At 41.2% G+C, this 22,543-nt stretch overlaps 1 protein-coding gene across 1 annotated transcript in view; it reads right to left on the bottom strand.

The window, feature by feature from the left end:
* The window catches only part of ADARB2 (adenosine deaminase RNA specific B2 (inactive)), a 290,107-nt gene that overhangs the window by 22,971 nt on the left and 244,593 nt on the right, over window positions 1–22,543 (bottom strand). The window contains exons 5-6 of the mRNA XM_042817322.1: window positions 14,405–14,573; window positions 8,004–8,155 (exon numbers count right to left, since the gene is read on the bottom strand). Coding sequence (XP_042673256.1) covers window positions 8,004–8,155; window positions 14,405–14,573 — 321 coding nt within the window. The remainder of the gene's footprint in view (window positions 1–8,003; window positions 8,156–14,404; window positions 14,574–22,543) is intronic.

Genomic DNA, 22,543 nt, shown 5'->3' with positions numbered 1-22,543 from the left:
TTTGTTGCTCTTACACAGCTATCTTTAGTAGACTCTAAGAAAATCCCCAGAAGTCTAAGGACTTTGAAAAGTCCCATAGAGATCTTAACTGCACCTGGAGATTCCTGAAAAGCTTTATAAAACTAATCTCAAAAGCTTTACCTGTGACTTGCACTCAATCAAAGAGTTTGACCAAACTAGATCTAGATAGATACAGTTTTTGCCACAGAGATTTTTCCCAACTATGATTTGATCTTTTCTGCCCCAAATACTTGCCACAGTCAGGTGAGCATCTCAGTCTCTGAGCTCTAGCAGACTATTGGATGTTGGGGCTGGTGCTGGAGCAGCAATGTCCTGAACGTGCAGCCATTTTGTCCATTCTGCAGAGGACACTGGAACCCTGGAAATCATGGACAAATTCTATCCATGCAGCTTGCCTGGGTGAAAATATCTACAGCTATTCTGAAAGCTTCTCAGCCATGGCCTTTTGCTGAGTAATGCAGTGTTTTTATCACATCTGAACATTGCGTCCAAATGCAATGTTGTACAAAGCAGTAAAACCCAGCAACAAAGCAAAATCAATAAATACAGTGCAATTTTCTTTTGTGATTCAAGCATTCTGTTAAGTTGTGGATATGATTATAGCTGTGGAAACCTGTTTTTCTGAATTCTAACAAACACAGTTTGCTTTACATGAAAGCTTTTCAATGCTTTGGCCAATGCTGGCTTTGAACTTTCCATAGTTTCCAGCATATTCTTTCTCTTTGCTGAGATAGACACACGCTATACAGGCACATCCTAGAAAATCTTATTTTCTACTTTATAACTCCACCTGAAACAACAAAACCCAAATAAAGAAAAGGCAGCCAAGAACATTACAAGGAGAGAGACCTGGGACATATTCAATGCATTGTTAATGCCAAAGAGTTTTCTCACGAGGTGTCAGTTTGACAAAGTTTTATAACTGAGACTGAAAAGGGGGAGACTGACTAACTAAGCTAATGGTCAATTTCAATGGGTCTAGGACTTGAGAGACACAGGTTCAAGCTTCAGTTTGAGTCTAAGTGTTCTTCTATGAAAAAAAAAAAAAATCCCAAATTAAAATGATGTGTTTATTTTCTACCTCTAGTTAGTATGCTACTAACCAGGAGACATGAACCATATGTGATACAATCTCATTTTCAACAATTTCTTTATTTTAAAAAAATGTCTAAAAGGTTTTGATTTCTTTGCAGCCAGTACTTTGATGTCTGAAAGGTGTCCATGAAGTGGTAATTGTTTAGTCATTTTATAGAAAAAATCCACTAAAAAGCTTAAATATGCAGCCTGGTGAAGATAAATAATAAAAAACTATTTTTGCAACTGCAAACTTTCAGAAGATGATTTTTTGGTGTCAAAACTGAAGAACTTCCAGCAAAACCAGAGTCTTTCAAAACTCCATTCTGTGGTCCAGTATGATAGCACCAACACTAAAACCACCTGTCCTGTCACAGTCTCAGTTCACTCAGTCCTCCACCTTTCTAAGCCAGGGGATCACTGGTTTCCCTGGTAGGTTTATGGATATGAGATGAACCCAGGCACTGGCCAAAGGTTCAGTATGGCTGACTGTTTGGGATAACAGGCATGTCCTTTGGGTTATCAAAACCAATGAGATTTCCACCACTCAGAACACCAGGACCAGATCATCCCCACTCTATTTGCAGAGCCTCTGGCACTGCTCTTTGAGTGATGGGCCCATTCATGCACGAGCATGTAATGGCTCTTGCTTCTGCAAATCTTCCCTTAGGCAGCACCAGAAAGGCTGCAGAGCTCACAGCAGAGGGCATGAGCCTCCCCATATTTGTTCCTCCCTACCCTCTGATCTCAACCCTTCTTCTTCTCCCTTCTCTATTCTCTTACTCTGGTGCAGCTCTAGAAGAGTGCATTGTGAGTAGGAGATGCTGGAAGAGAAAAAGCTTCTTGCAGTGCTGGAGGAGTTCAAGCTGCTGTCTGCAGGACCTTTGTGTGTTGGAAGATGGATGAAGGTGGATTTCAAAGCTTTCTGAAGTCCTCACCTACTCCTTGCAGGCCTTAGACTGCTGTCTTCTGCCTACACCCTGGCAAAGCCGAACAATGCAAACTCTCTAGATTTCCCATTATCACCACAGTCCTCCTGTTGCAGAGTCCCACTGATCCTTCTCCACCACACTTTCTTCTCCTGAAGTTCTCTTGCCCACTTCCTCCTGCAGAAGGTTCTCCCTTGGACTTTTGTTGGATGCTGGGGAGAAATCCAGCACATCTAAATCTGAGAAGGAATCATTACTTATACCTCAGGGGAACAGAAAACCTTGGGCTGGACTCTGTTGTTGGCCTCTCCTATTGCTCCCAGCCAAGTCTGATGTGGGTACGTAATGGAGAACATTATCCAGACCTCACACAATTGTGGCTGTAACTAACTTGAGTGTGAGTAACCACAATCTGAAACAGCATTTCAACAGTGTGAGAAGATAGACTTAGGTTGTGTATAAAGATGAGTGCTTTCAGACCTGAAGACAAGCGTAAGATCCTTGACAGTCCAGCTTCTAGTCAACTGAAAAAAATCTTTGCATTTCCTCTGTATTTACTTTGGCAAATTGAGAATGTGCCATTGGTAAAGGCAGGATGGGACCGTTGCTTCAACAGAACTTGATCTCAAAGGAAGCTGATAAAGGATGCTGTGCTTAGGACCCCAAACCCAAACTATTTGGATCATTTCAGTCTAACCTCAACAAAAAGAAAGAACATTTTCACCTCACCTTTAATAACCAGTTCCCAAGCATGTGAACAAATTCAACAGCCTCATGCTGTGTCTGCCCTTTTTGTAGCATCTTATACATACAAAGAAATCTGAATGGACCACAGAAATTCATTTAGTGCTGCAATTATTTCTCCCAAGGCCGTGTTTGGTGTTAAGGCATACAGTGCTGTATGAGTGCTGTATGTATTTTTTTCTTTCATGTTACTTCTGGGCATGGTTCTGTATGATGATTTTTTATTTTTATTTTTTTTTTAGTTCCCCCAAGATATTGTTCTGCTCAGCCATATGAAAAATAGGAAAATAATGCACCTTCATCCCAGTTCCACAGACAGGTCATTCATCATTGTAAAATCGACTTTACAACCTAGGAGGAAGCTGCTCCACGCTCTGAATAGCTAGGAATTTCCAAAGTGTATCCCCAAGAGGCAGCAGGCCAGCAGTCACAATGGAACTACAAGATACCTGGGAGAACTAAAACAATGGAAACACTGCTCAGGATGACAGACAGTTGACCTTGATTTTCCTAACAGGAGCATATGTCAGTATGTCAGAATTTGCCTTTTCCAATAACTACAGATATCTAATTTCTTTTCAGGTCACTGAGTTACTCGGATGGTTCTTCTTGAAATACTTCTTCCCCCTTATAAAGATTTTTTTTTTCCATTTAAATAAAACATGGGATTGGCAGAAGGCAGAGATTTCATTCCTGATCTAGTGAGTGGCAACCATGGCAGTAAGCTGGAGCTTGATTATTTTTAAGGTTCCTTCCAACCCAAGCCATTCTGTGATTATATGATTCTATTATTCCCCTTGCAATTTCGATAACAATTACCAAAATCAAAAGTTTGGGTGTTATTCTATCATATGTGTCATCATATATGTCATCAGTGTATCTGTACCCCTGATATCTGCCTGCAGGACCCTGAATGCAGAGCTCTGGGGCTGAGAATCTCTTGACATTTACAGATCATTTGTGTCTACCAATTGTAGATGGACATGCTCCTGAAATGGTTTCTGCTTGAATGTGGCCTTCTGCAGCCACTCTGTCCAAGAAGGCTCCATCTGAACATGGAGTGCTGAGTCTCCGTTGTGAGCAGGACAATGTTTCAGGGCACCCTCAGCTCTGAGGGTTAGCAGAGAACATTTTGTCTGAGAATGAGATGTAAAATGCAGCAGTCAGAAGCACAAGCAGGGAAAGCACAGGGCTTATGCAGGAAATGCATACTTTAAGTAGGCAGAGCAAACTTGTCTTTTAGCACTCAACTACTCAGATTCTACACAAACTTCAGTGTACATCTTATCCCCATCATATCACCTACTCGGGCAGTGATCCAGCTCACATGCTTGCAAGTGGATCTTGTTAAAATAGAGCTCTGCTGAATGCATGTGTCTGAGAGCTTCAACACAGCTGTAGGTTAATAGGCAAGCAGGAGGAAGACCCCTTGTGGAGCAGATGCAATGGTGTGTTTCAGACCTAAAGAGAGCATGGGATGAAACAGGAGCTGGGCTATCAAAGAGTCAATGGTACAAGGCAATACAGCATGTTAGCAAGAGATAGAAAAGCAGCCCAGGGGACAAGAATGGAGATGAGCCCTGGGGCAGATTCTGTCTGCCTCTGTCAGTCTGTGTGAAAAAAAGTGCATCTCTAGGAGAGAGATGGTCAAAGAGGTAAAATCCTGCCTGGAAGGATGAGTGCGGAAGTTGAGAATTTATTAGCTCAATTTTTAAGCAACTCAATTTCCTTTTCAAGAGGTGCTTAAAAAAAAGAAGCCAACGTGTCAAGAAGCCTAAATTAACTATGAAGGTACTTCAGCAGAACAAGGGCTTGATTGTTGGGTGGTTTGCTTTAGATTCAGGAAAAGGTGCAAAATCTGCAACAAATTTTATAGAGCAAGCTGTCCCAATGGCTGCAGCTGCAGCTCATGAGCTGGCCTGTGTGTGCTATCTGAAGTCAGAAAATCAAGCATAACTTGCCTTCATGTACACAGAGGGAAAAGGTACTGGAAAAGGAGATGACCTCACCTACAGCACTGATGCTGCTTCTTCATGGCATAGCACGTTACAACCTGGTGGGTGACCTCAGAAAATGAGGAAAGAAGGAGAGTGTTGGGAAGGAGACTGGCTGAGAAGGACCCAGGACAAATCCATACAAATCCTCACAGCAGTCTGAAATACCTTTGGTATTTCCCAGCCTCCCATTCCTTACACCACTGAACCTGGTCTCTCCTGCTCTCTACAACCCAATACCTCTCCCCTCAGCCTCTTCCCTGCTCTCCTGGACTGTATCAGACTGTTCCAAAGCTTCAGATTTCTAGCCTTCTGACCTGCAGACACCAAAAAAGAGTTATAGAATTCCTCTCCATGCTCACAGAAGCCCTGTTCCAAATGGACTTTTCCTCTTCTTTGCAGCTGTCTTGAGATATATCAACAAGCAAGTCTGCTCCATTCTGAATCATGAAGGGCATCATTGCAAATCAATGCAAGATTTGCTCTTTTTGGCCCTAATCTCTTACTTTCCTGAGTGAAACCATCTCCAACCTCTCCAACCTCTCCGCTGCATTGCAGCCATTCACAGGAACTGCAGTAAGGTCAGATTCTTACATACGCAGTTGAGTTGGTATCCAGCACTATCCAGCAAGAAATAAACTGGGTTTCAAGTGCATGCTGGCTAATCTCCTCCCTAACCAGAACAAAGCTCGTAAGAAGAAAATGTGAGGCCTCCCTGAGGGTGCTGGGAAGACACGGCGGATAATGGGAAATTTTTGGAAAGAGATTTGAGAAGTGGATTTTATTCACTCACTATATTGATAAAGGCTTATCATGCTCCTTTGCAAAAACAGAAACCACATGGTGAGACGCTGTTTTAAAATGTTAATGCATCTTTAGAGAATAATCAGCAATGTTTGATGGCTTGTGCTAGCTCTAGGAGAAACGTCTTTGTTGTTTAAGAAATGAAACAGCATTCATCTGGAGTTCCTTGTCATTACTGGATAAAAGAAAGGTTATTTCTGAAGTTGAAGAGAGGAGGAAAAGAAAAAAGAGATGTGAATGATAAACATTATAAAATACTTATCTTTCCAGATGTCTCTGGGATAACGTGAGCTAAAATGAAATGCTTATCTCACAGAAGGACAGCTTTTGGCAACATAGCTTTTATACAGAGCTAAATGCTTTTAAGAGCATGGGACAAAGGTGGAGGGAGCTGCTTAAAGCAGTGAAATACAAACGAAGTGATGCCCCTTCAAGCCTATTTCTGCATCACATTGTAACCTTCATTAAGTCACACAGACCTTGCTGTCTCAGTTTTTTTTTTATTCAGACTATAGCTGGTATAATAACCACCAGGAAAAGCATTTTCATGGTCCCTACAAGGTCACCCTGTGAATACCAGCAGTTGCAAGAAAATACATTTTTAATGTAGCTTCTTACATGCACTATCAATTAAAGAAGTATCCCCTCATCTTTCGGTAGCATCCAGTCCTGGATAGTCTGCGGCCATTCGTGACAATGGCCCACATTAGAAAAATATGAGTGTGGTTAATCAAACATAAAGCCTTTTTTGATATCTCTTAATATTAAAGTGTGAGGCTAAAATCACTATTCATATTTGACATTCATAGACACTTGCTTTTAATTTTATTTTTAAGATGATGTCTGTGTCTCCTAATTTTGCTGCCACATCATGAATTTGTCTATTTGCTGCTTTCTTCTTAAAAATTTCCTTGCTTTTCTTTATATTATATGCCCTACTGACAGAATGTAGAAATCACATCAAAAGAGGAAGAGTATTTCCTTTCTGAATAGGTGTATTCTCGTTTCTTGCCCCAGCAAGCTGCTGTTTCACACATGACAAAAGGATTCCAGTCTGGAGAGAATAATGCTTAATCGTTAATAAATAACTCCTACAAATAAGAACCAGAAATGAAACCACGATCAGATGAATTTTCCTGGGAGGCAGTCAGGTTGTTGCATGACCTTGGATGATTAATTTTACATTCCTGTATCTACGCTTTTCCCTCCTCATTCTTCTGTCTTGCCTGCTTCACATTTAAGGTAGTCAGGGCAAGAACTATTTCTCATTATATGTACATTTAGCAGTGAGCACTATGAGTATTGCAGCACGGTAAAATGAATTTGTGAGAAGTGACACCTCAGGATAGAGGGAAGTGTGCACCTTATGAATCATGAAGTGGATCATAGAGTGACAGACATCTGTGATAGCAAGCCACAGTTCTCTTGAGTCCCTTGTTCCTTAGTGTGACCATGGCCTGGGGCAAAGGTGGTGCAGGGGTCTGTAACCGTGATGTGCCTCTGCAACAGTGGGACAATGTCAGGGGCAAGAATGTCTGTGGGGGGCTGATATCATGACATCACTGGGACATGTGATGGAGGTCAGATATTCCTTCACGGCAACACATCCTGCAGTTCTCTTGGTGGCATTTGCACTGGCTCAAAGCTTGTTCACCTCACTTGCAGGGTCACCTCTAAAGCATAACTCCCCATAAGGTCACATTCCTGTTTCAAGATCGTAAGTATAGGACCAGGGACTCCAAAGACTGCTTGGCAGACTCCATCTAATTTATCTGCTATCCAGTGACCACGCAGTTGATTTGACCCAAGCAGGATTGTCTGGGAAGGATTCTTACCAAAATGCTCCTGACATTGTTTGCTTCAACAGCAGGTAGCATCTGGAATGAACCTGGTTTTCAACCGGTGCTAAAGCTACCTGATCTCATCTCATTGCTCCACCTCAGAATCCAGCCACTTGAGCTTGGACAGTAGAGATTTGGTATAAATGCAACCCTTCAACACATCCATACTGCCTAAACCTCAACAACAGTTCATGCAGCCTCAAATGCATACATAATTTTCTAGTCCAGCCCATGGCTGTGGCTCCAAGAATCTGTTTGATCATGAGGACACTTCCCAAGGTGTCTACTGATTACTGGGGTTCCTTTCCCCATCAGGAAACGCAGGCTGTTGGGAACTACCCAGCAGAGCCATGGAGCCTCAGGAAGGTAGAGAAATTCCAGTTCTGCCTGGCCGTGATTTTCCCTCTCAGCATGGGGGAAGGAGCACCAGCTGCACAGACACACATGCCATATACCTTCCAGTGTTTCTGCTTTTAAGAAAAATATTTTCTGCAAGTCAGTCAACAAAGAAAGAAGGATTAGTCTTAGAATAAACAAACAAATCAACAATAAAAGGCACAAAGGGGAAAAAAAGAGAGGGAAATATTTTCTCTTACAGTCAGTTGTGATTTCATACGGGGAGTTGAGGCGCGCGTCCCCACAGGGCGAAGTGCTCACATATAGATGGAACAGGATGTTCTCCTGCAGCCTGTAGCCTCCCTCTTTTAATCGCACAAAGATTGATCGCTCCCAGTCTTCTCGTCGTTTACTGTGATCACAAAAGAGGATCCAGGTCATTTGTTACACATCAAATCAGAAACAATTCTGCTCTGTGTTTTTCTTCCTGTTTGTTTGTTTTTACTAGCGCTAAGAATCATATATTTTGCCTGCTGACAAGGAGAGAAAAACAATAAGTGAAAAAATGCTTGAAGGGGTGTCAAAACTGTCAATGTGCTTTGGCTTGTTTACCTGGAGTCTATTCTAAAAACAAAGCACAGATACATAAACACATTGATTTTAAAGAGATTCTGGCATATGAAGAATCTCTTAGATTCTCAGCTGAGAAAATCAGCTGTGACCAGCCACATATTTAAATCCCATTAACATGACCGCAGCCAAGATGTGAGTTTTTCTCCACTGGAAATGGTTGCTAATAAAGCACCCAGAGTTTATGACCCAGTCAACCCTCCTGCTCCCTAAGCATCACTCTCCCTCTCTGTTCAACTACAGCCACCCCTAAGCACTCCATCTCGGCCAGCAGCCCCTCCTTGGCCACTTGGCATTTCTCAAAATCAGAAAGCAACCTGAGAAGTGCAGACAAAACTTGCACAGGCTCCTTCTTGGTTGAGCTGAAAAAGACACTTACTGAGATGAAGCTTTTGTCTGTGAAATGGTTCAGCAGCTAGATGGGGACACAGCGCTTAAGTTCCATTAGCAGCAGCTGCCCAGGAGGCCCAGCCCTCCCCATCCTGCAGTTTGCAGCAGCAGCTTGCATTAGGGCTATGCTGTGTGTATTTCTCAGATGATTTACATTTGTGAAGACATGGGTGATTTCACTGACAAACAGCTGCTTCTGATATATACATTTGGGTGGTGATTATCACTTTGAAGGTGAAAATGTGATCAGTGAAATTCTAATGACAGACGCTGATGCTCTGGTCCTTCCCTCAAAAATTCAAGGGCCTTTTTGTAAGAATGACTCTGAGTATAACTGCACCTGCAGGTGGTGGTTTCCTAGAAGGCTCCTAATAAGCCGAAGCCCTACCCATTTAATTCACACCAGGACAGCCCATCAAGTGGCACAACTTCTGCTCGTCTCTGTGCCTTCCATCAGTGCAAGCAGGGCTGCTTTTACCCAGCCTCAGAGCAGTCCTTGAATTCCATTCAAGCTGACTCTGCCTGCTTTTTTCTTGTGCAGACTCGGTATTATTGAAGCTGTTTGGCTGTCACTCTTGCACGCTTTGGGTGTTTTGTCATTTTTTGATGCGGGGATGCGTTTGCTGTCAAGAGGAATTTACAGGCACATTACCAGGGGCAGGGAGCTGCATCGCTCCTTCCTTCTGCAGGCTGCAGTGCAATTTCTCAACCACACTAATTATACCATCGCCCTGATACTGCTCTCTGAAATAATAAAATACTTACAAATTAAGTCCTGCTGCTTGGACTTTGTAGCAAGTGCAGTTGGTTTTAAATAATTCACTACAAAATCAGCTGGGAGAACCAGAGTAGTGCGGTCCTGGCATCTGCTGTGATTATGTTAAGCCTTATTAGTGCCAGGGCAGCTTGCTCTACCTGGAAACAGTTGCTAGGTAGGGTTGGAGCAGTCATTTTTTGGGCTGGGTTGCCAGAGCTCACAGCAATCAGCCTCCATTCTGTGACTATTTCTCATGGATTAACCTTACGCTCTTTCTAGTACTGAGAAACTTCTGTGGCCAGAGTGGTTGACAGATTGGGTGATGGATGGCTGTATGGGAACTGTTGATCACGGCCTGAACCTCTGATTGACCACCTGTGGCAAACAATGAGTCAGCTGTGGGAGCACAGGTGAAGGCAATTCACCTGTGCTACCAGAAGGGGTGGAGCCTGGCTGCACTTGTCCTAGATCCCATTTAAGTGCTGACTGCCACTGAGGAATGATATCTTTCTGGAGATTGCTCCCTGTGGAGTTTTACTGCAAGCCTATAACACTGGTGATAATTTCCGTTTTTTTTTGGTTAGCTTTCCAGTGCGATAATTTTACTGAGCCTAACCTCTGTATACCTATTGATTGTACACCTATTGATTGTACAGTGGTGGATCTAACCATGAGCATCTGCAAGGAGTCACTGAATGAACTCCTCTTTATCACGTATGCTTCTGATCCATTTCTGGTGTGGTTTTCTGGGGGCTGAACTCAAACAGTAGATTTCTCTCTGCCTAGTGGTTGGATAGGGATAACAAAATAAGCACTGAGAACATTGTAAATGAGTTTGAGATGCAGTATCATCAACAGTGGCTTTTCAGGGAGGCTTGGGGGATATCAGACCCCAGAGACAAGTGGTTTGTGTAAAAGTGGCTGTGTGGGCCATGAGAGTCATTCCTGTGAAGTCACTTCTACCCCAGTACTTGTGAGTACCATGCAGAGCCATGCACACCTGTATAAAGCCATGAGGAATGAACCCATAGTAAGTGTACAAATTGAGTTCATTCAGTGGGTGACATTAGTGTGTCACTTTCCACCTCAGCCACTTTCGTAGTGGCTAAGAGAAGAATTTGTCCTTGAACCTTTGCCTGTTGTGATTTATTGCTAGAGACTTAGCACTTGAGGCAAATTCAAGAGAAACTTCTAAGAATGTCGTAAATTCAATCTTTTGTTTAAATTCATTGTTTAACATGTATGCATTTGTTTTGAGCTGATGGCAAGAATATTTTGGCACGTACTTGTGGCTAAATATATGTGTGTTGTTCTAAAAAAAGAATAGAGAAGCTATTTTTAGCATGTAAATGTAGTTAAAGGGAGTTTCTAGTGCTACATCCATTGCTCAGCATAGAGCACAGCATCCTAGATAAACTAACAGATGGCTTAAAAAGGTTGTATTCATTGAGAAGATAAAAGGAGGAAGATAAGAAATAGTATATCTCCAGCAGATAGGTTTGTTTGTTTTTTTTTTTTTTTTTTTTTTTTTGGAGGGGGGAAAAAAAACCCACCTGAGTGGACTGGATGAAGGCCGTTCCTTACTTTTAAGATCAACAGTAGTGTGAATCTAAATCTCTTAAAGAACTTCTTACAAAAACATCCCTCTGGCACCTGTAGGGCCACTATAACATTAAGACATTACAGTGTTGGTTTAAGAATAGATCATTACTTTTATTTTTCTCTAGTAACCAAGTGTTGGATTTTTTTCTTTTGTGTTGGTCTGTTGATTCAAATAAACCCACTGAGGTCAATATGAATTTTACAGCCATCATTGTGAGATAATCAGGCTATGGTATTTGTGTACCTTTTGATGGGTGAATTTTAGAGAAATCTTCTCAAAAGGCCTTTCTCATCCTTCTTTTGTACATCAGAAAACTTGCTTCTTACTTCTCATCTTTTCCATGGAAGTATTGAGAACTTGAGGATTATGGTTGTCATAAAAATGAGATCTGGGAGGGGTAGGGGTTTTAATCAGACTGCTTAGAAACTGTCAGATTTTAGTTGTGCTTCTAGCTCTTTATTTAACTCAAGCTCTAGACAATGAATTGTTGAAAGAAAGTTTCCTTTTGAAGTATTTGTCACTCTTGCTTCTTAGAGAGGATAAAGTTCCCATTCTGGAACTCTCTTTCAAAAGAAAATTCGGAAAGCTGCACCTCTAATGTTTAACAGTATGAAGAGAGAGAGAAAAAAATACAATTTACATATTGCTGCAACTTTAGCTTGTGGATGGAACTATTCCATGGTTCACATATCTGAAGTTGTCACCTTATACTCTCTGTACAGCAACAGAAGTAAATGGCAATTCATCTTATTTACAAGGAGAACCTTAATTGGGTCTACTGAGTCACACTCCATAGATGCCCATCTCTCACTCCTGATGACATAGTAGCCTTGGGGTATCTAGTCCACACTTGGCCAGCTAACTTGCAGACAATGAAGACTGTATTGAAAATTCCTGAAGTTTGAAATCCATGTATGGAAATCAGTTTGAGCAGGTCCTCCTTGGTGGGAGGACGATGTGTGACAAATACGGGATACTGCCCTATGGAATAATCTTTTCTGTTTCATAGGGAGAGATGGAAAATTTAAGCTCTTTGAGCCTGTGATGTGCACTAGGCTTTCTTTATAACTTTTAGTTAGGGGTTCATATTTTTGTTTTCAGTGTATATACCAGTCTGTACAACAAGTTGCTGGTCCAGGAGAGAGAGGACTTGAATTTAGACTGAGTCAATGCAAATGTGCAACAAAATAGAAGTCCCAAATCTGAGGAGCAAGTATGCAGGGAGTCAGAGTGAAACTGATTTAACACATCTGTCGTGAAAAAACTGTCTTAGCTACGCAGCAGTGCCACATGGCTTCTCTGCCAGTGGGAGTATTGTCTCTTTTTGTAAGGGAAAGGGGTAAATATGATTTCAATATGCCAAAAATGCCTTTTTTTTTTTTTTTTTTTTTTTTTTTTTTTCCCACTTTGAGTGCTCCCATTTTATCTCTATATGGTAAAGCTCCTGATGATGGTGTAAAACTGGCAAGCAATAAATACTGGAATTGGAGAACATATTACAGCACACATGGACTTTAAGAAAGCAAAACGTGCTTTACAGTATCTCTAGCCCCGTCTTTCAAAGCTGCTTAGCCTTGACAATTTTGGTTGAGATTTTTATTATTTGTGCTGGTCAGAGAAGCGGTGTTGTCTGATCTTCACTGAACAGGGAGTCATTTGAAGTTATTGTGAACAGAGCTTGTGCTGCGCTGAGGATTCTCTTAACAAAAGATTGTTAACATTGATCCAAATAAAATAATAATATGACTGAACATGTTAGGGATGTGAATCAATACAATAGTCTGAGATACAGTGTCAGCACTTCTTTCCCAAGAGACTTTAGCACAAAGCAAGAAATAGGGCTGCTACACTGCTGAAAACATAATTTAATGTAAACTTGACAGCAATTCAGATTGAAATAGAGAGAATATTGTTTTTGATTAAACCCTTCAAGGCTTTTGTCCTCCTCTGTTAGCCAAGCTCATCTACTCAATATACTCTTCAGTCCCAGCCTGAAGTGAAAATAACCACCATTCCCATTATCATTGCTTTGGAGCCAACAATATTATAGGGGCTCACAAGAGCACACAGTTGAATCCTGGTGCAAAGCCTTCAGAAAGCAAAGGGAGTTTTTGCACCAAGGTTAATGGCCTTTGGATAAAATCCCATCAAAATGCAAGCAATATTGGAGGGAAGAAGTATAGTTTATAGATAATGGCTTTTTGTTTTCTTTCCTTGCTTCCCTCTCTCTCTTCCATATAAGTAAACATCACCTCAGCTTGACTTCTGCTTGGATTTCATAGGATTAAATGATAATCCTGGAAGGGTTCTCAAGTCTCTAGACCAGCCTCCTATTCAAATCAGAGTCACTTTGAGTCTTTGTAAACCGGATGACAAGACTTTATTCCATTGGATTTTGAAAACCTCCAGAATGGGAGGGAAACTAAACAACTCTGCTGGGTGCCTTCTTCCACTGCTTGTTTGTTCCTGCGTGGACAATTTCTCCTTATATACTGCACTTCTTTTATTTAAGTGCTGGCCAGTTGTCTGTCATTTTCCCACTTTGAATGTCAGTAAAAATCCCAACTCCACCTTCCTGATGACCTCCCATAGGTTCTGATGGGTGAGCCATCCTGTTTCTCCAGATGAATAGAAATGATAAGTGAAGTCCCAGAAGAGACTCTGGTGTTATCCTACTTGTAAGGATCTTCAGACAGTGTTTGACTCATTTAAATGGTAACAAGGAAAGTCTGACTGAAAACAGAAACAGTAATTCCTCCATAGTAACTCTAGATACTGTAACATTTCTAAACTTCATAAAGAAGGAATGGATGAGAGCATTTTGTACTTTGTCAAGAAGTTTACTGTACTGAACACTCTTTGGTTCTCTGGTGAGTCAATGAAGGCATTAACTATCAGTAAATCACTTCCTTGAGATATTTCAGCACAGCAAATAAGATAGGAAAAAGTCTAAAGAGAGCAGAATGACCTCCTTCTAGTGTCTGGCCAGTGTGTGATGTTAATAAGCCTGTACGTACAAAATCATTAGGCTTCATAAAACACAACTTTATGAGTCATGTCTAATTGCTACTGAAAGGAAGCCAGGTAAAGTAAGGGAGCTCATGATCCAACACTTCAGACTGTCTAATACTCATTTTGTACTGTACAGTATATTGGTCCTTCATCAGCCAAAGACTCAGAAACAAGAACATGAAGAAAAAAAATATTTCAAATGCTTGGCAGATGGATGTATTCCACTGAAGGCAATGTAACATTCAAAAAGAGTCAGCAGAATTATTTACCTTAAGTGTAGCTCCAGCTGTGAGTAGAGGAAGTGAATAAATGCCCTTCTTGCCACAATTTCTGCATGGCAGTCGTTGACTGCAAGCCCTTGGTCATTAATGTATTCCCCATTTATGCATTTGGTACCCGATGACAGCACAATAACCTGAGCTTGCCTGATGTCCAAACCTGTAGAAAGAAAAACAAAAAGGTTGTGAAATTGCCTGGAGGTGAGCATGATATCATAACTATTAAAGTTCTCACAGCCGACGTTTTGATTTGGCTGTAGAGACAGTCTAAATGGGATGCTTGTTGAAGTGCAGATATGGCTTTGGAATATTCAGGAATCTCACATTTCAGTGTTACTAGTACAATAATGACTCTATTTCAGTCTTGCTGCTAATTCCAAGATAAAAGCGTGTCACGAAGTTTACTTGTTAAATCAATAACTACATCCTAGCAGTGCACATGCAGTAGAGAGGTAATAAAGATCTCCTGCAGTGCTGATAAAAATGGCTTGGTTTTTATGAGCTGTTGAAGACATTTTCAGGTGGGAACACACACTCCCTGTAATGTTAGTTTTCATTGCTATTGCACTAGAAGTGCTAAATAAAATGCAAGTAACACTTCTGGAGCTGCTCTTTAAAAATGTCAGAGAACAAACAGACCTGATTCTCAGTACAGTCTCCTTGTTTTTCTGAGAGCAGCTACATCAGTACCTTTTCTGCTGTGGCAGATGGAGCATCCCTTCCTGAGACTGGCTCCATCTACTGTCTTTTCAGTTAATGGTGAAAGGAAGGATTGCCTGTCTTGGTGCAGTAAAGCACTTGTTAGGATTGAATCTGCATTGTCGCAAAATGTTCAGAGTTCAGCAGGACATGAGTTTCACTGAAAAAGTCGTTCGTTCAACCCTGCAGACAATTTGGAGGAAGAGCTAAGAATGAACTGAGATCGAACTGAAATTATGTGTTGAAAAGTACATTTCAGAATGCACCTCTCTGAAAAAGAGAGCATTGTTAAGCAATCCTGGAGGAAAAAAAAAAAGGATTTTTTTCTGGCATATAGGTGTTTCCTCCAGGCATGACAAAGCAGTTTAAGAGAAACAGAATGTATCTGACAACTATACATGCATACTGTGTTTAAGCATGCACATGTACAGCAGAGCAAGCCAAGCTTGGTTGTGCCCATGTAATCATAGAATCATAGAATCACCAAGGTTGGAAAAGACCTAAAAGATCACCCAGTCCAACCGTTCACCTATTCCCAATAGCTCCTACTAAACCATGTCCCTCAACACAACATCCAGTGTCAGTAATGGCACTGAGAAACCCTTGGTGATTGCTTAACCTCTGGCTGCTGCTCCAGGAAGGGGAGAACATCCAGGATGTTCTGTGCCCTCCCCAGCATAGATATCCACAGGGTGACACAGTGGAAACAAAGCCTGCCTTTAGGCATGAATGAATCCTTCAAAGTTTTTGCCATAGGGTGACTAGAAAAAAATCTCACCATAGGCCAAATGCTTCTAGTTTTCACAAATTTTGCTTGAGAATAAATACAAAATCCATGTACACATCCACTTTGTTCTTATTCCTGTGATCTGATTTTAGCTGTGAAAAAGCTTTAGGAGTTATTTTATAAGGTCAGCAATCTGTTTTTCTTATTTTCTATTATTCTGTTGAGCATCGGAAAGGAAACAAAAAACTGCAGAGATTTTTCAGGGTTGGGGCCATGTTCTCTCATAAGATCCATAGGCTGGATCTAAGAAAACAGCAGAGCAGAGAAGGAAAGAATATTATAAATGTAAAAGGATGGTGTTGCTAGTAATGTATATACCAGGAAATGATGCCAGAATTATCTTACATTTATACCAGTATGATAGCTCCATCAGTAGTCCAAAAAGTTTGGTATTATCATGGCATTGTAGCATATGTGATACGTATGGGGAAGGTATAAGTAGATTGAAAGTTCAGTTAAACATGTCTGATCTTCTGGTCATGGCAGTCTCAGACAGAAGTCATTTTTGGTGCTAGTGCAACAGTGTACATCTGTGCCTGCAATTTCATCTCTCATTACATTATAGTTTGGCCATAACAATGTACTTGGCAGCATTCAAATGGAAAACCACGAAAAATACCCACGAAAGTTGAAGCTGTAAGATGTTTGCCTCCATGAGAGAATGCAATAGTGAAATTAAAATAAAAAGTGTTAGTGTTTATCCTGGTTGTATTGCTAGATACGAGGTTGAAGTGGATAAATTGTTCTATTTATACAAAGAAACATATTTATACTCTGTACATCAGAATTTGGTGCTTTAGGGGCACTGCCTTCATGAGAAAAGTAATAGGTTTAGATCAGATTGATGCCCATCTAGTTAACTGTGTCCTTTTCATGGGCTAATCCCAAGCATTTCATGAGGCATTATACTACTTTCATTGGTGAAAAGACTCAGGTTTGTTACTTATTTATTTAGAAATGTTCAGGGTCTTATTTTCTACTGTACAGTAGAAGCAAAACAGCAAGAAGCAGTTCCCTAGTGCAGAAACCCACAAACCCTACCTCTGCCTTCCTGAACCTGAAGATCTCCATTGATACTACTCAGAGCAGTGAGAAATGATGCTTCCTTCCTTTATCCTGACTTTCTGATCCTTTCACCTTCTGAAATGTGCCCTTCCTTCTCCCCTTTCACCTTGCACTGACTGTACCAGGCTCTGCAAACAAGAATGAACCATCTACAGAAGCCATCCTGCTCTTCAGTGGGTGTACTTTACTCATTCCCTATCCCCCGATCAGTCCAGTGATTTGTATGTTGAATTTTAATATTTCAAACACATTTTTTCCATAAACAATCTTTTTTTTTCTATCATGAGTGCATGAGGATCAATGTTCAGTGTTTTCTGTGAGGTTTGGATTTGCTCACAAGTGAAAAAGTCATATGAAGGCACCCAACACTTATTGATGAATGAGAATATGAATAATATGAATACCTCTGTTTGTTATCCTAATGAATATCCATACAGTAATAGCAAAGTCTGCTCAGAATGTTAGCTCTTGAATGAATTAGCTCCATATGTTGGCTTTCAGTGACACAGGGCCCAGCAGGTAGTCATGTGCAGACACGGCCTGGCAAGGTGTATGTGTTTCCACATCACTTTGATGTTGATGTTGCCCAGGGCTGGAGTCAACAGTTTCCAAGAATCTGCAGAACTGGTCTGAGTGTTAAACATTAAAAGTCTCCATGTATTTTTCATTTGCAATGACAGAAAATATAACCCATGTTCTTCCATTTTCAGAAATACCCACGAGTTATGTATCACTATGAAGGCACTCAGAAACACAGGTGTACATGACTTATGCATCAGCTCTGAAATATTTACACCTCACGGGGGATCCAAATGGAGAAAGTGATCTGTGACCAATATACCACTGCTCAACACTACATGTGAGAGCACTCTGCATTGTGAGAAATGTAACCAACAGCCTGACAGCTTCATGATATGTTTTGGGGCATGTATGTTAATAGGTTGTTCTCTCACATGCCTTATTTTGTATGTGCATAGATTTGGAAGTTTACCCCTGTGAAATGCATGATATTGCTCTCAACGAATGTAGGGGGAATTTGTCTCTGAGAATGAGACATATGATTCTCAGTTGATGGTGGAAAATTTTAACACTGACTGATCGCATTGGCATTTTAGGCAGTTTTTCCAGCTCTCAAGTCTTCATGTGTACTTCAGTGATTCAGAATTAAAGAGATCTTTCAAATCTTTGTCTATCTAAAAAGAAAAAAAGTAATTACCAAATCTTTGTATTAATACTGCACAGAATCATGAGATTGTAGGGATTGGAAGAGATTTCTGGAGATCACCTCATCCAACCCACTGCGAAAGCAGTTCCCTACAGCAGGTTGCAAAGGTAGGTGTGGGTTTTGAATATCTCCAGAAGGAACTTTACAACCTCTAAGCAGCCTGTTCCAGAGCTCTCTAACCTTCAAAGTTTTTTCTCATGTTCATAGTTTATTACTTCCTAATTTATTTTTCCTGCAGAATAATTCACATTACAAAAAGTGATTTCTGTTTGCAAGTATCAAGTTACCTCCTAAACATTGATTAATTTAACGTCTAAGGTGTTAGACCTGCATAGAGCTCATCTTTAAGCTATGCTGAGGAAAGCATTGGGTGTGATAAAATCCTAGCTCTAACCTGGCACTATCAGCCATATGCCATCCTCTGTGCTTTGGAGAATGCAACAGGATATAATCCCAGAGCAGGATGATTCTCACCAAGATCCACGTTCTTGCTGATGGAAGCCAGCCTGAGACTAAAGACTCAGGAATCTCACTGTGTTCAGGTGATTTGACAAACAAGGAGAAACGGGCTACATTATTGTGACCTTAACTCCTGACCCATTGATTGTTGGAGTACATGAAGCATTTCCTTCCCTCACTGCCTTGTGTGAAAGTAATGTTTGAGAAGACATTTATAACACACACTGGCATTAGGTTTCTATTATTTGCCTAAAGACTCTTAATAGCTTTCAATTTGAAGAGGAAATGGAGCAGGGGAAGGAAAATTGGGGAGCTGTGTCAGTGTGTAGGCTGGGGACTGGCTACCACTGTGTTCACAAGGAGAGCAGGAAGAGAATTTGCCACCTTTTCCAAAATGGCACCAATTAATTAGTTGCAATATAGAACAAAAATACAGTCATAAACGCTACTCACTCTGATGACAGATCCCATCTGATGACCTGGTGAGGTAACGAATCCTCCTGGTGCTCTCAAGGTCAGGCAGGCTGTGTCCCTTCTCACAGCCAAGGGGGGAACTCAACCCCACTCATACACATCTTTTTGTGTCAATGATACTCCAGGCCTTCACACCACAGCTAAGCAGCTGAAAAGCAACTTGCTTTTATCACAGGCCACCAGCGGTGGGATTCATTTCAGCTATCTGGACTAACTAGACTTTAGATATCCGTACCTGAGCTAATTGCAGTAAACTCTCTTTACAGTCAGTGGAGAGAAACTTTCCTGGGAGGTGATTCATCTGGCCTATTTTAGGTAGTCCGAGTTGCACCTCAATAATGCCACTTTCTCATTGTGAACTCTGAAAACCTGTAGCCATCCAGCAGCAGCACAGTTTTATACATTGCAGACAGCTGCTTGTGGTAAGATTTCTCTTACATACATTCATTCATGAATCAAAACTTCCCAAATCATGAAAGGATCAGCAAGGTAAAATCAATGCCTTTTAATTTTAATTTTAATTTTAATTTTTTTTTTTTTCATAGAACCATAGCATTGTTTGAGTTGGAAAGGACTCTTAAAGGTCACCTAGTCCAACTCAATGAACAAGGACACCAGCAGATCGACCAGGTTGCTCAGAGCCCCATCCAGCCTGACCTCTAATGTATCTATGAATGAGGCAGTCTGTGCCAGTGTCTCACATCTCTCACTGTAAAAAAACTTTTACCTTATATCCAAACGAAATCTACTCTCTTTTAATTTGAAATAATTTCCCCTTGTCCTATCTCCACCTTTAGCAGGCTAAAGAATCTGTCCCCTTCCTTATGGCCTCCCTTTATTTACTGAAAGGCTGCAATCATGTCCACCAGGATGAACAGCCCCAGTTCAGCTTGTCCTCATGCAGAAATGTTCTATCCCTTGGATTACTTCTGTGACCCTCCTCTGGACATGCACCAAGAGGTCTATGTCTCTTCTGTACTGAGGAGTCCACATCTGGATGCAGTACTCCAAGTCTCGCAGCACAGAGGGGCAGGATCATCTCCATTGGCCATGCTTCTTTTGATGTAGCCCAGGATAAGGTTGGCTTTCTGAACTGCAAAGGCACACTGCTGGCTCCTGTTCCAGTGATCCACCAGCACCCCCAAGTCTTTTTCAGCAGGGCTGTGCTCGATCCTTACATTCCCCAGCTTGCAGTGATAGTGAGGGTTGCATGACTATAGTGCAAGACTTTGCACTTGGATTTGTTGAACCTGACGAGGTTCTCCTGGGTTCACTGCTCAAACCTGTCTCTGTCTCTCTGAATGGCATTCCCATCCTTTGAGTGTGCCAGCCGTATCACTCAGCTTGCTGTCATCCGCAAGCTTGCTGAGAAAATCAAAATCTTTCATTTTCTTTTTCCTACAATAATTGATAATATATATTTTTGATATTTATGTCAATATAGCCATATTGCCCTGAGCTGGGCTGATACACAAATAAAGCAAGCAATACTGTCTTTCCCACATGATCTCCCAAAATATCAGTCTTATGGACGTAGGGATTGAGAGTGGTTCAGAAAGATACTGACAGAAGAGACAGTAGGCAAGAAAAGTATGTAGATTTACTCAGCAAATAAGTTTGATATGGAGAACTGGATGACATGTTATGGACTACAGTTACAAGCTCAGCCATGGTCATAAAAGCAAACTGTCTGCACCCATCTGTTTCTAGACACAGCTCTACCAATAAAATGAGAAGCAGAGTTTTGGCTGGTCTAATTGATGTTTCAGCTGACTTTAGTAGAATTGCTCTCACTTCTAGTATGCTCTGATCATTAAGACCTTCCATAATACAGAATTCATAGCCCTGCATATTTATGTGTTGGGAAAGGAAAATCAAAATCAGTAGGTAATTGCAAGAGATGTTGACTGCTACCTGCAATCAGCACTTGGTGACACAAAACTTGAATCACACCTGCCCTACGTAGGAGAACTTATTTCTGTGAAAATCAGTGGGCTTAATTCACATTGAACAGAATGGAGTTTGTAACTGCTAATGCCAGCATGCAACTGGGATCACACTTTGGCTTCCCAGCAGCTGGCACAACACGGAGAGAAACATCAGTCAGTGTGCACGTATCAATTTCGCTGCATGTTTTATACCCAGCTAGTGGTAATGAAATCTATCTTCTGTTTCAACATGACTCTGTGAAGACAACTTACTGCCTGGAATATATTCATTTTAAATTGGAAAAAAAAAAATCAGAAAAATCAGGTGTGATTAATTAAAAAAAAACCTCCACCTCTTTTACTGGGTTGGAGACAACTGACACAAAATACTGTGCAGTGAAAAGGAAATCCAGAAATAATGATGGTGTAACATCAGCTCTTGTGAATAATTCATGGGGTACAATTTCATGTTATTTTAAATGGTGCAGCTTCTCTCTTTGATAAGCAATAATTTTGTATTCTTTCTTTACCTTTTTAAACAAGTCAGTCAAAAGGATTGTCTACTGTTATCTGCAAAACAGTGTATTTGGAATAATTTTCGAGGCAGCTTAATAGACCTCTGATCACAGAGGAGTTTTTTTTAATCCCTTCTACTCACAGCTGAATAAGTTCAGGTTTCCGTTTCAGGTTTGTTTATGGGAAGAAAATTTTTTGATGCTACATAGTCTTGACAAGTTCTGCATTGTTTTCTGCTATCTCCTTCCATAGCAGCTCTACCATATCCACAGAATGGTTTCAATTTTGCAATAGGAGATAGTCAAGATATGAAAAGGCATTGGCATAGGAAAACTGCCCCTAGGGACGTGCCAGGGGTGCATGAGCACTCCAGGACAAGCCCCTGAGCACCACCAGGCTGCAGACAGGGGCCACATGCAAAAAGCTTCTGCAAAAGTGCCAAAGGAACTCTTCTCCCTGTGCCCTCCAAAATAGTGCTCCCTGGAAGTTTTAAAGAATCATACAGATGTAACACTGAGGGACGTGGTTGAGTGGGCATGAGGTGATGGATTGGTGGCTGGACCGTATAATTTTAGTGGTCTTTTCTAACCTTAATGGGTCAGTGATTCTGTGAAAACACCAGGAAATGCACACACTGCTCTGAAAAGGAGCTGAAATATTTGCCTTCTTCAGTTGTTCTTGCTTAGGGGTCAGTCTATGACTAGAAGTGAAGGATGTCTTCACCTATGTCCATCAGTCTGGACTACTTCCAGCTGCCACATAATTTGGTGATGCTCTACATCTCCCTCTCCTGAGGTTTTAAGAAGAGTGCTATCAACACATGGTGAAATCAAGAAAGCTAAGGCTCAAGAGACATGGGTGCGTTGCACAGCCTGCTTTGACCACAGGTTGTGCACTTCCATCACAGGGAGCTCTGCTGTTGCCAGGTCTGTGCAGGGAAAAAAAAAAAACACTCACTACTCCAAAAAATGGACATG

This window comes from Centrocercus urophasianus, unplaced genomic scaffold (genome assembly GCF_019232065.1).
Source record: "Centrocercus urophasianus isolate 14NV4802_14NV808 unplaced genomic scaffold, USGS_Curo_1.0 seq_16, whole genome shotgun sequence".
NCBI classification, from domain to species: Eukaryota; Metazoa; Chordata; class Aves; order Galliformes; family Phasianidae; genus Centrocercus; species Centrocercus urophasianus.
Note: the sequence above shows the minus strand (reverse complement) of the source record. Positions and strands in the feature narration are given on the sequence as shown.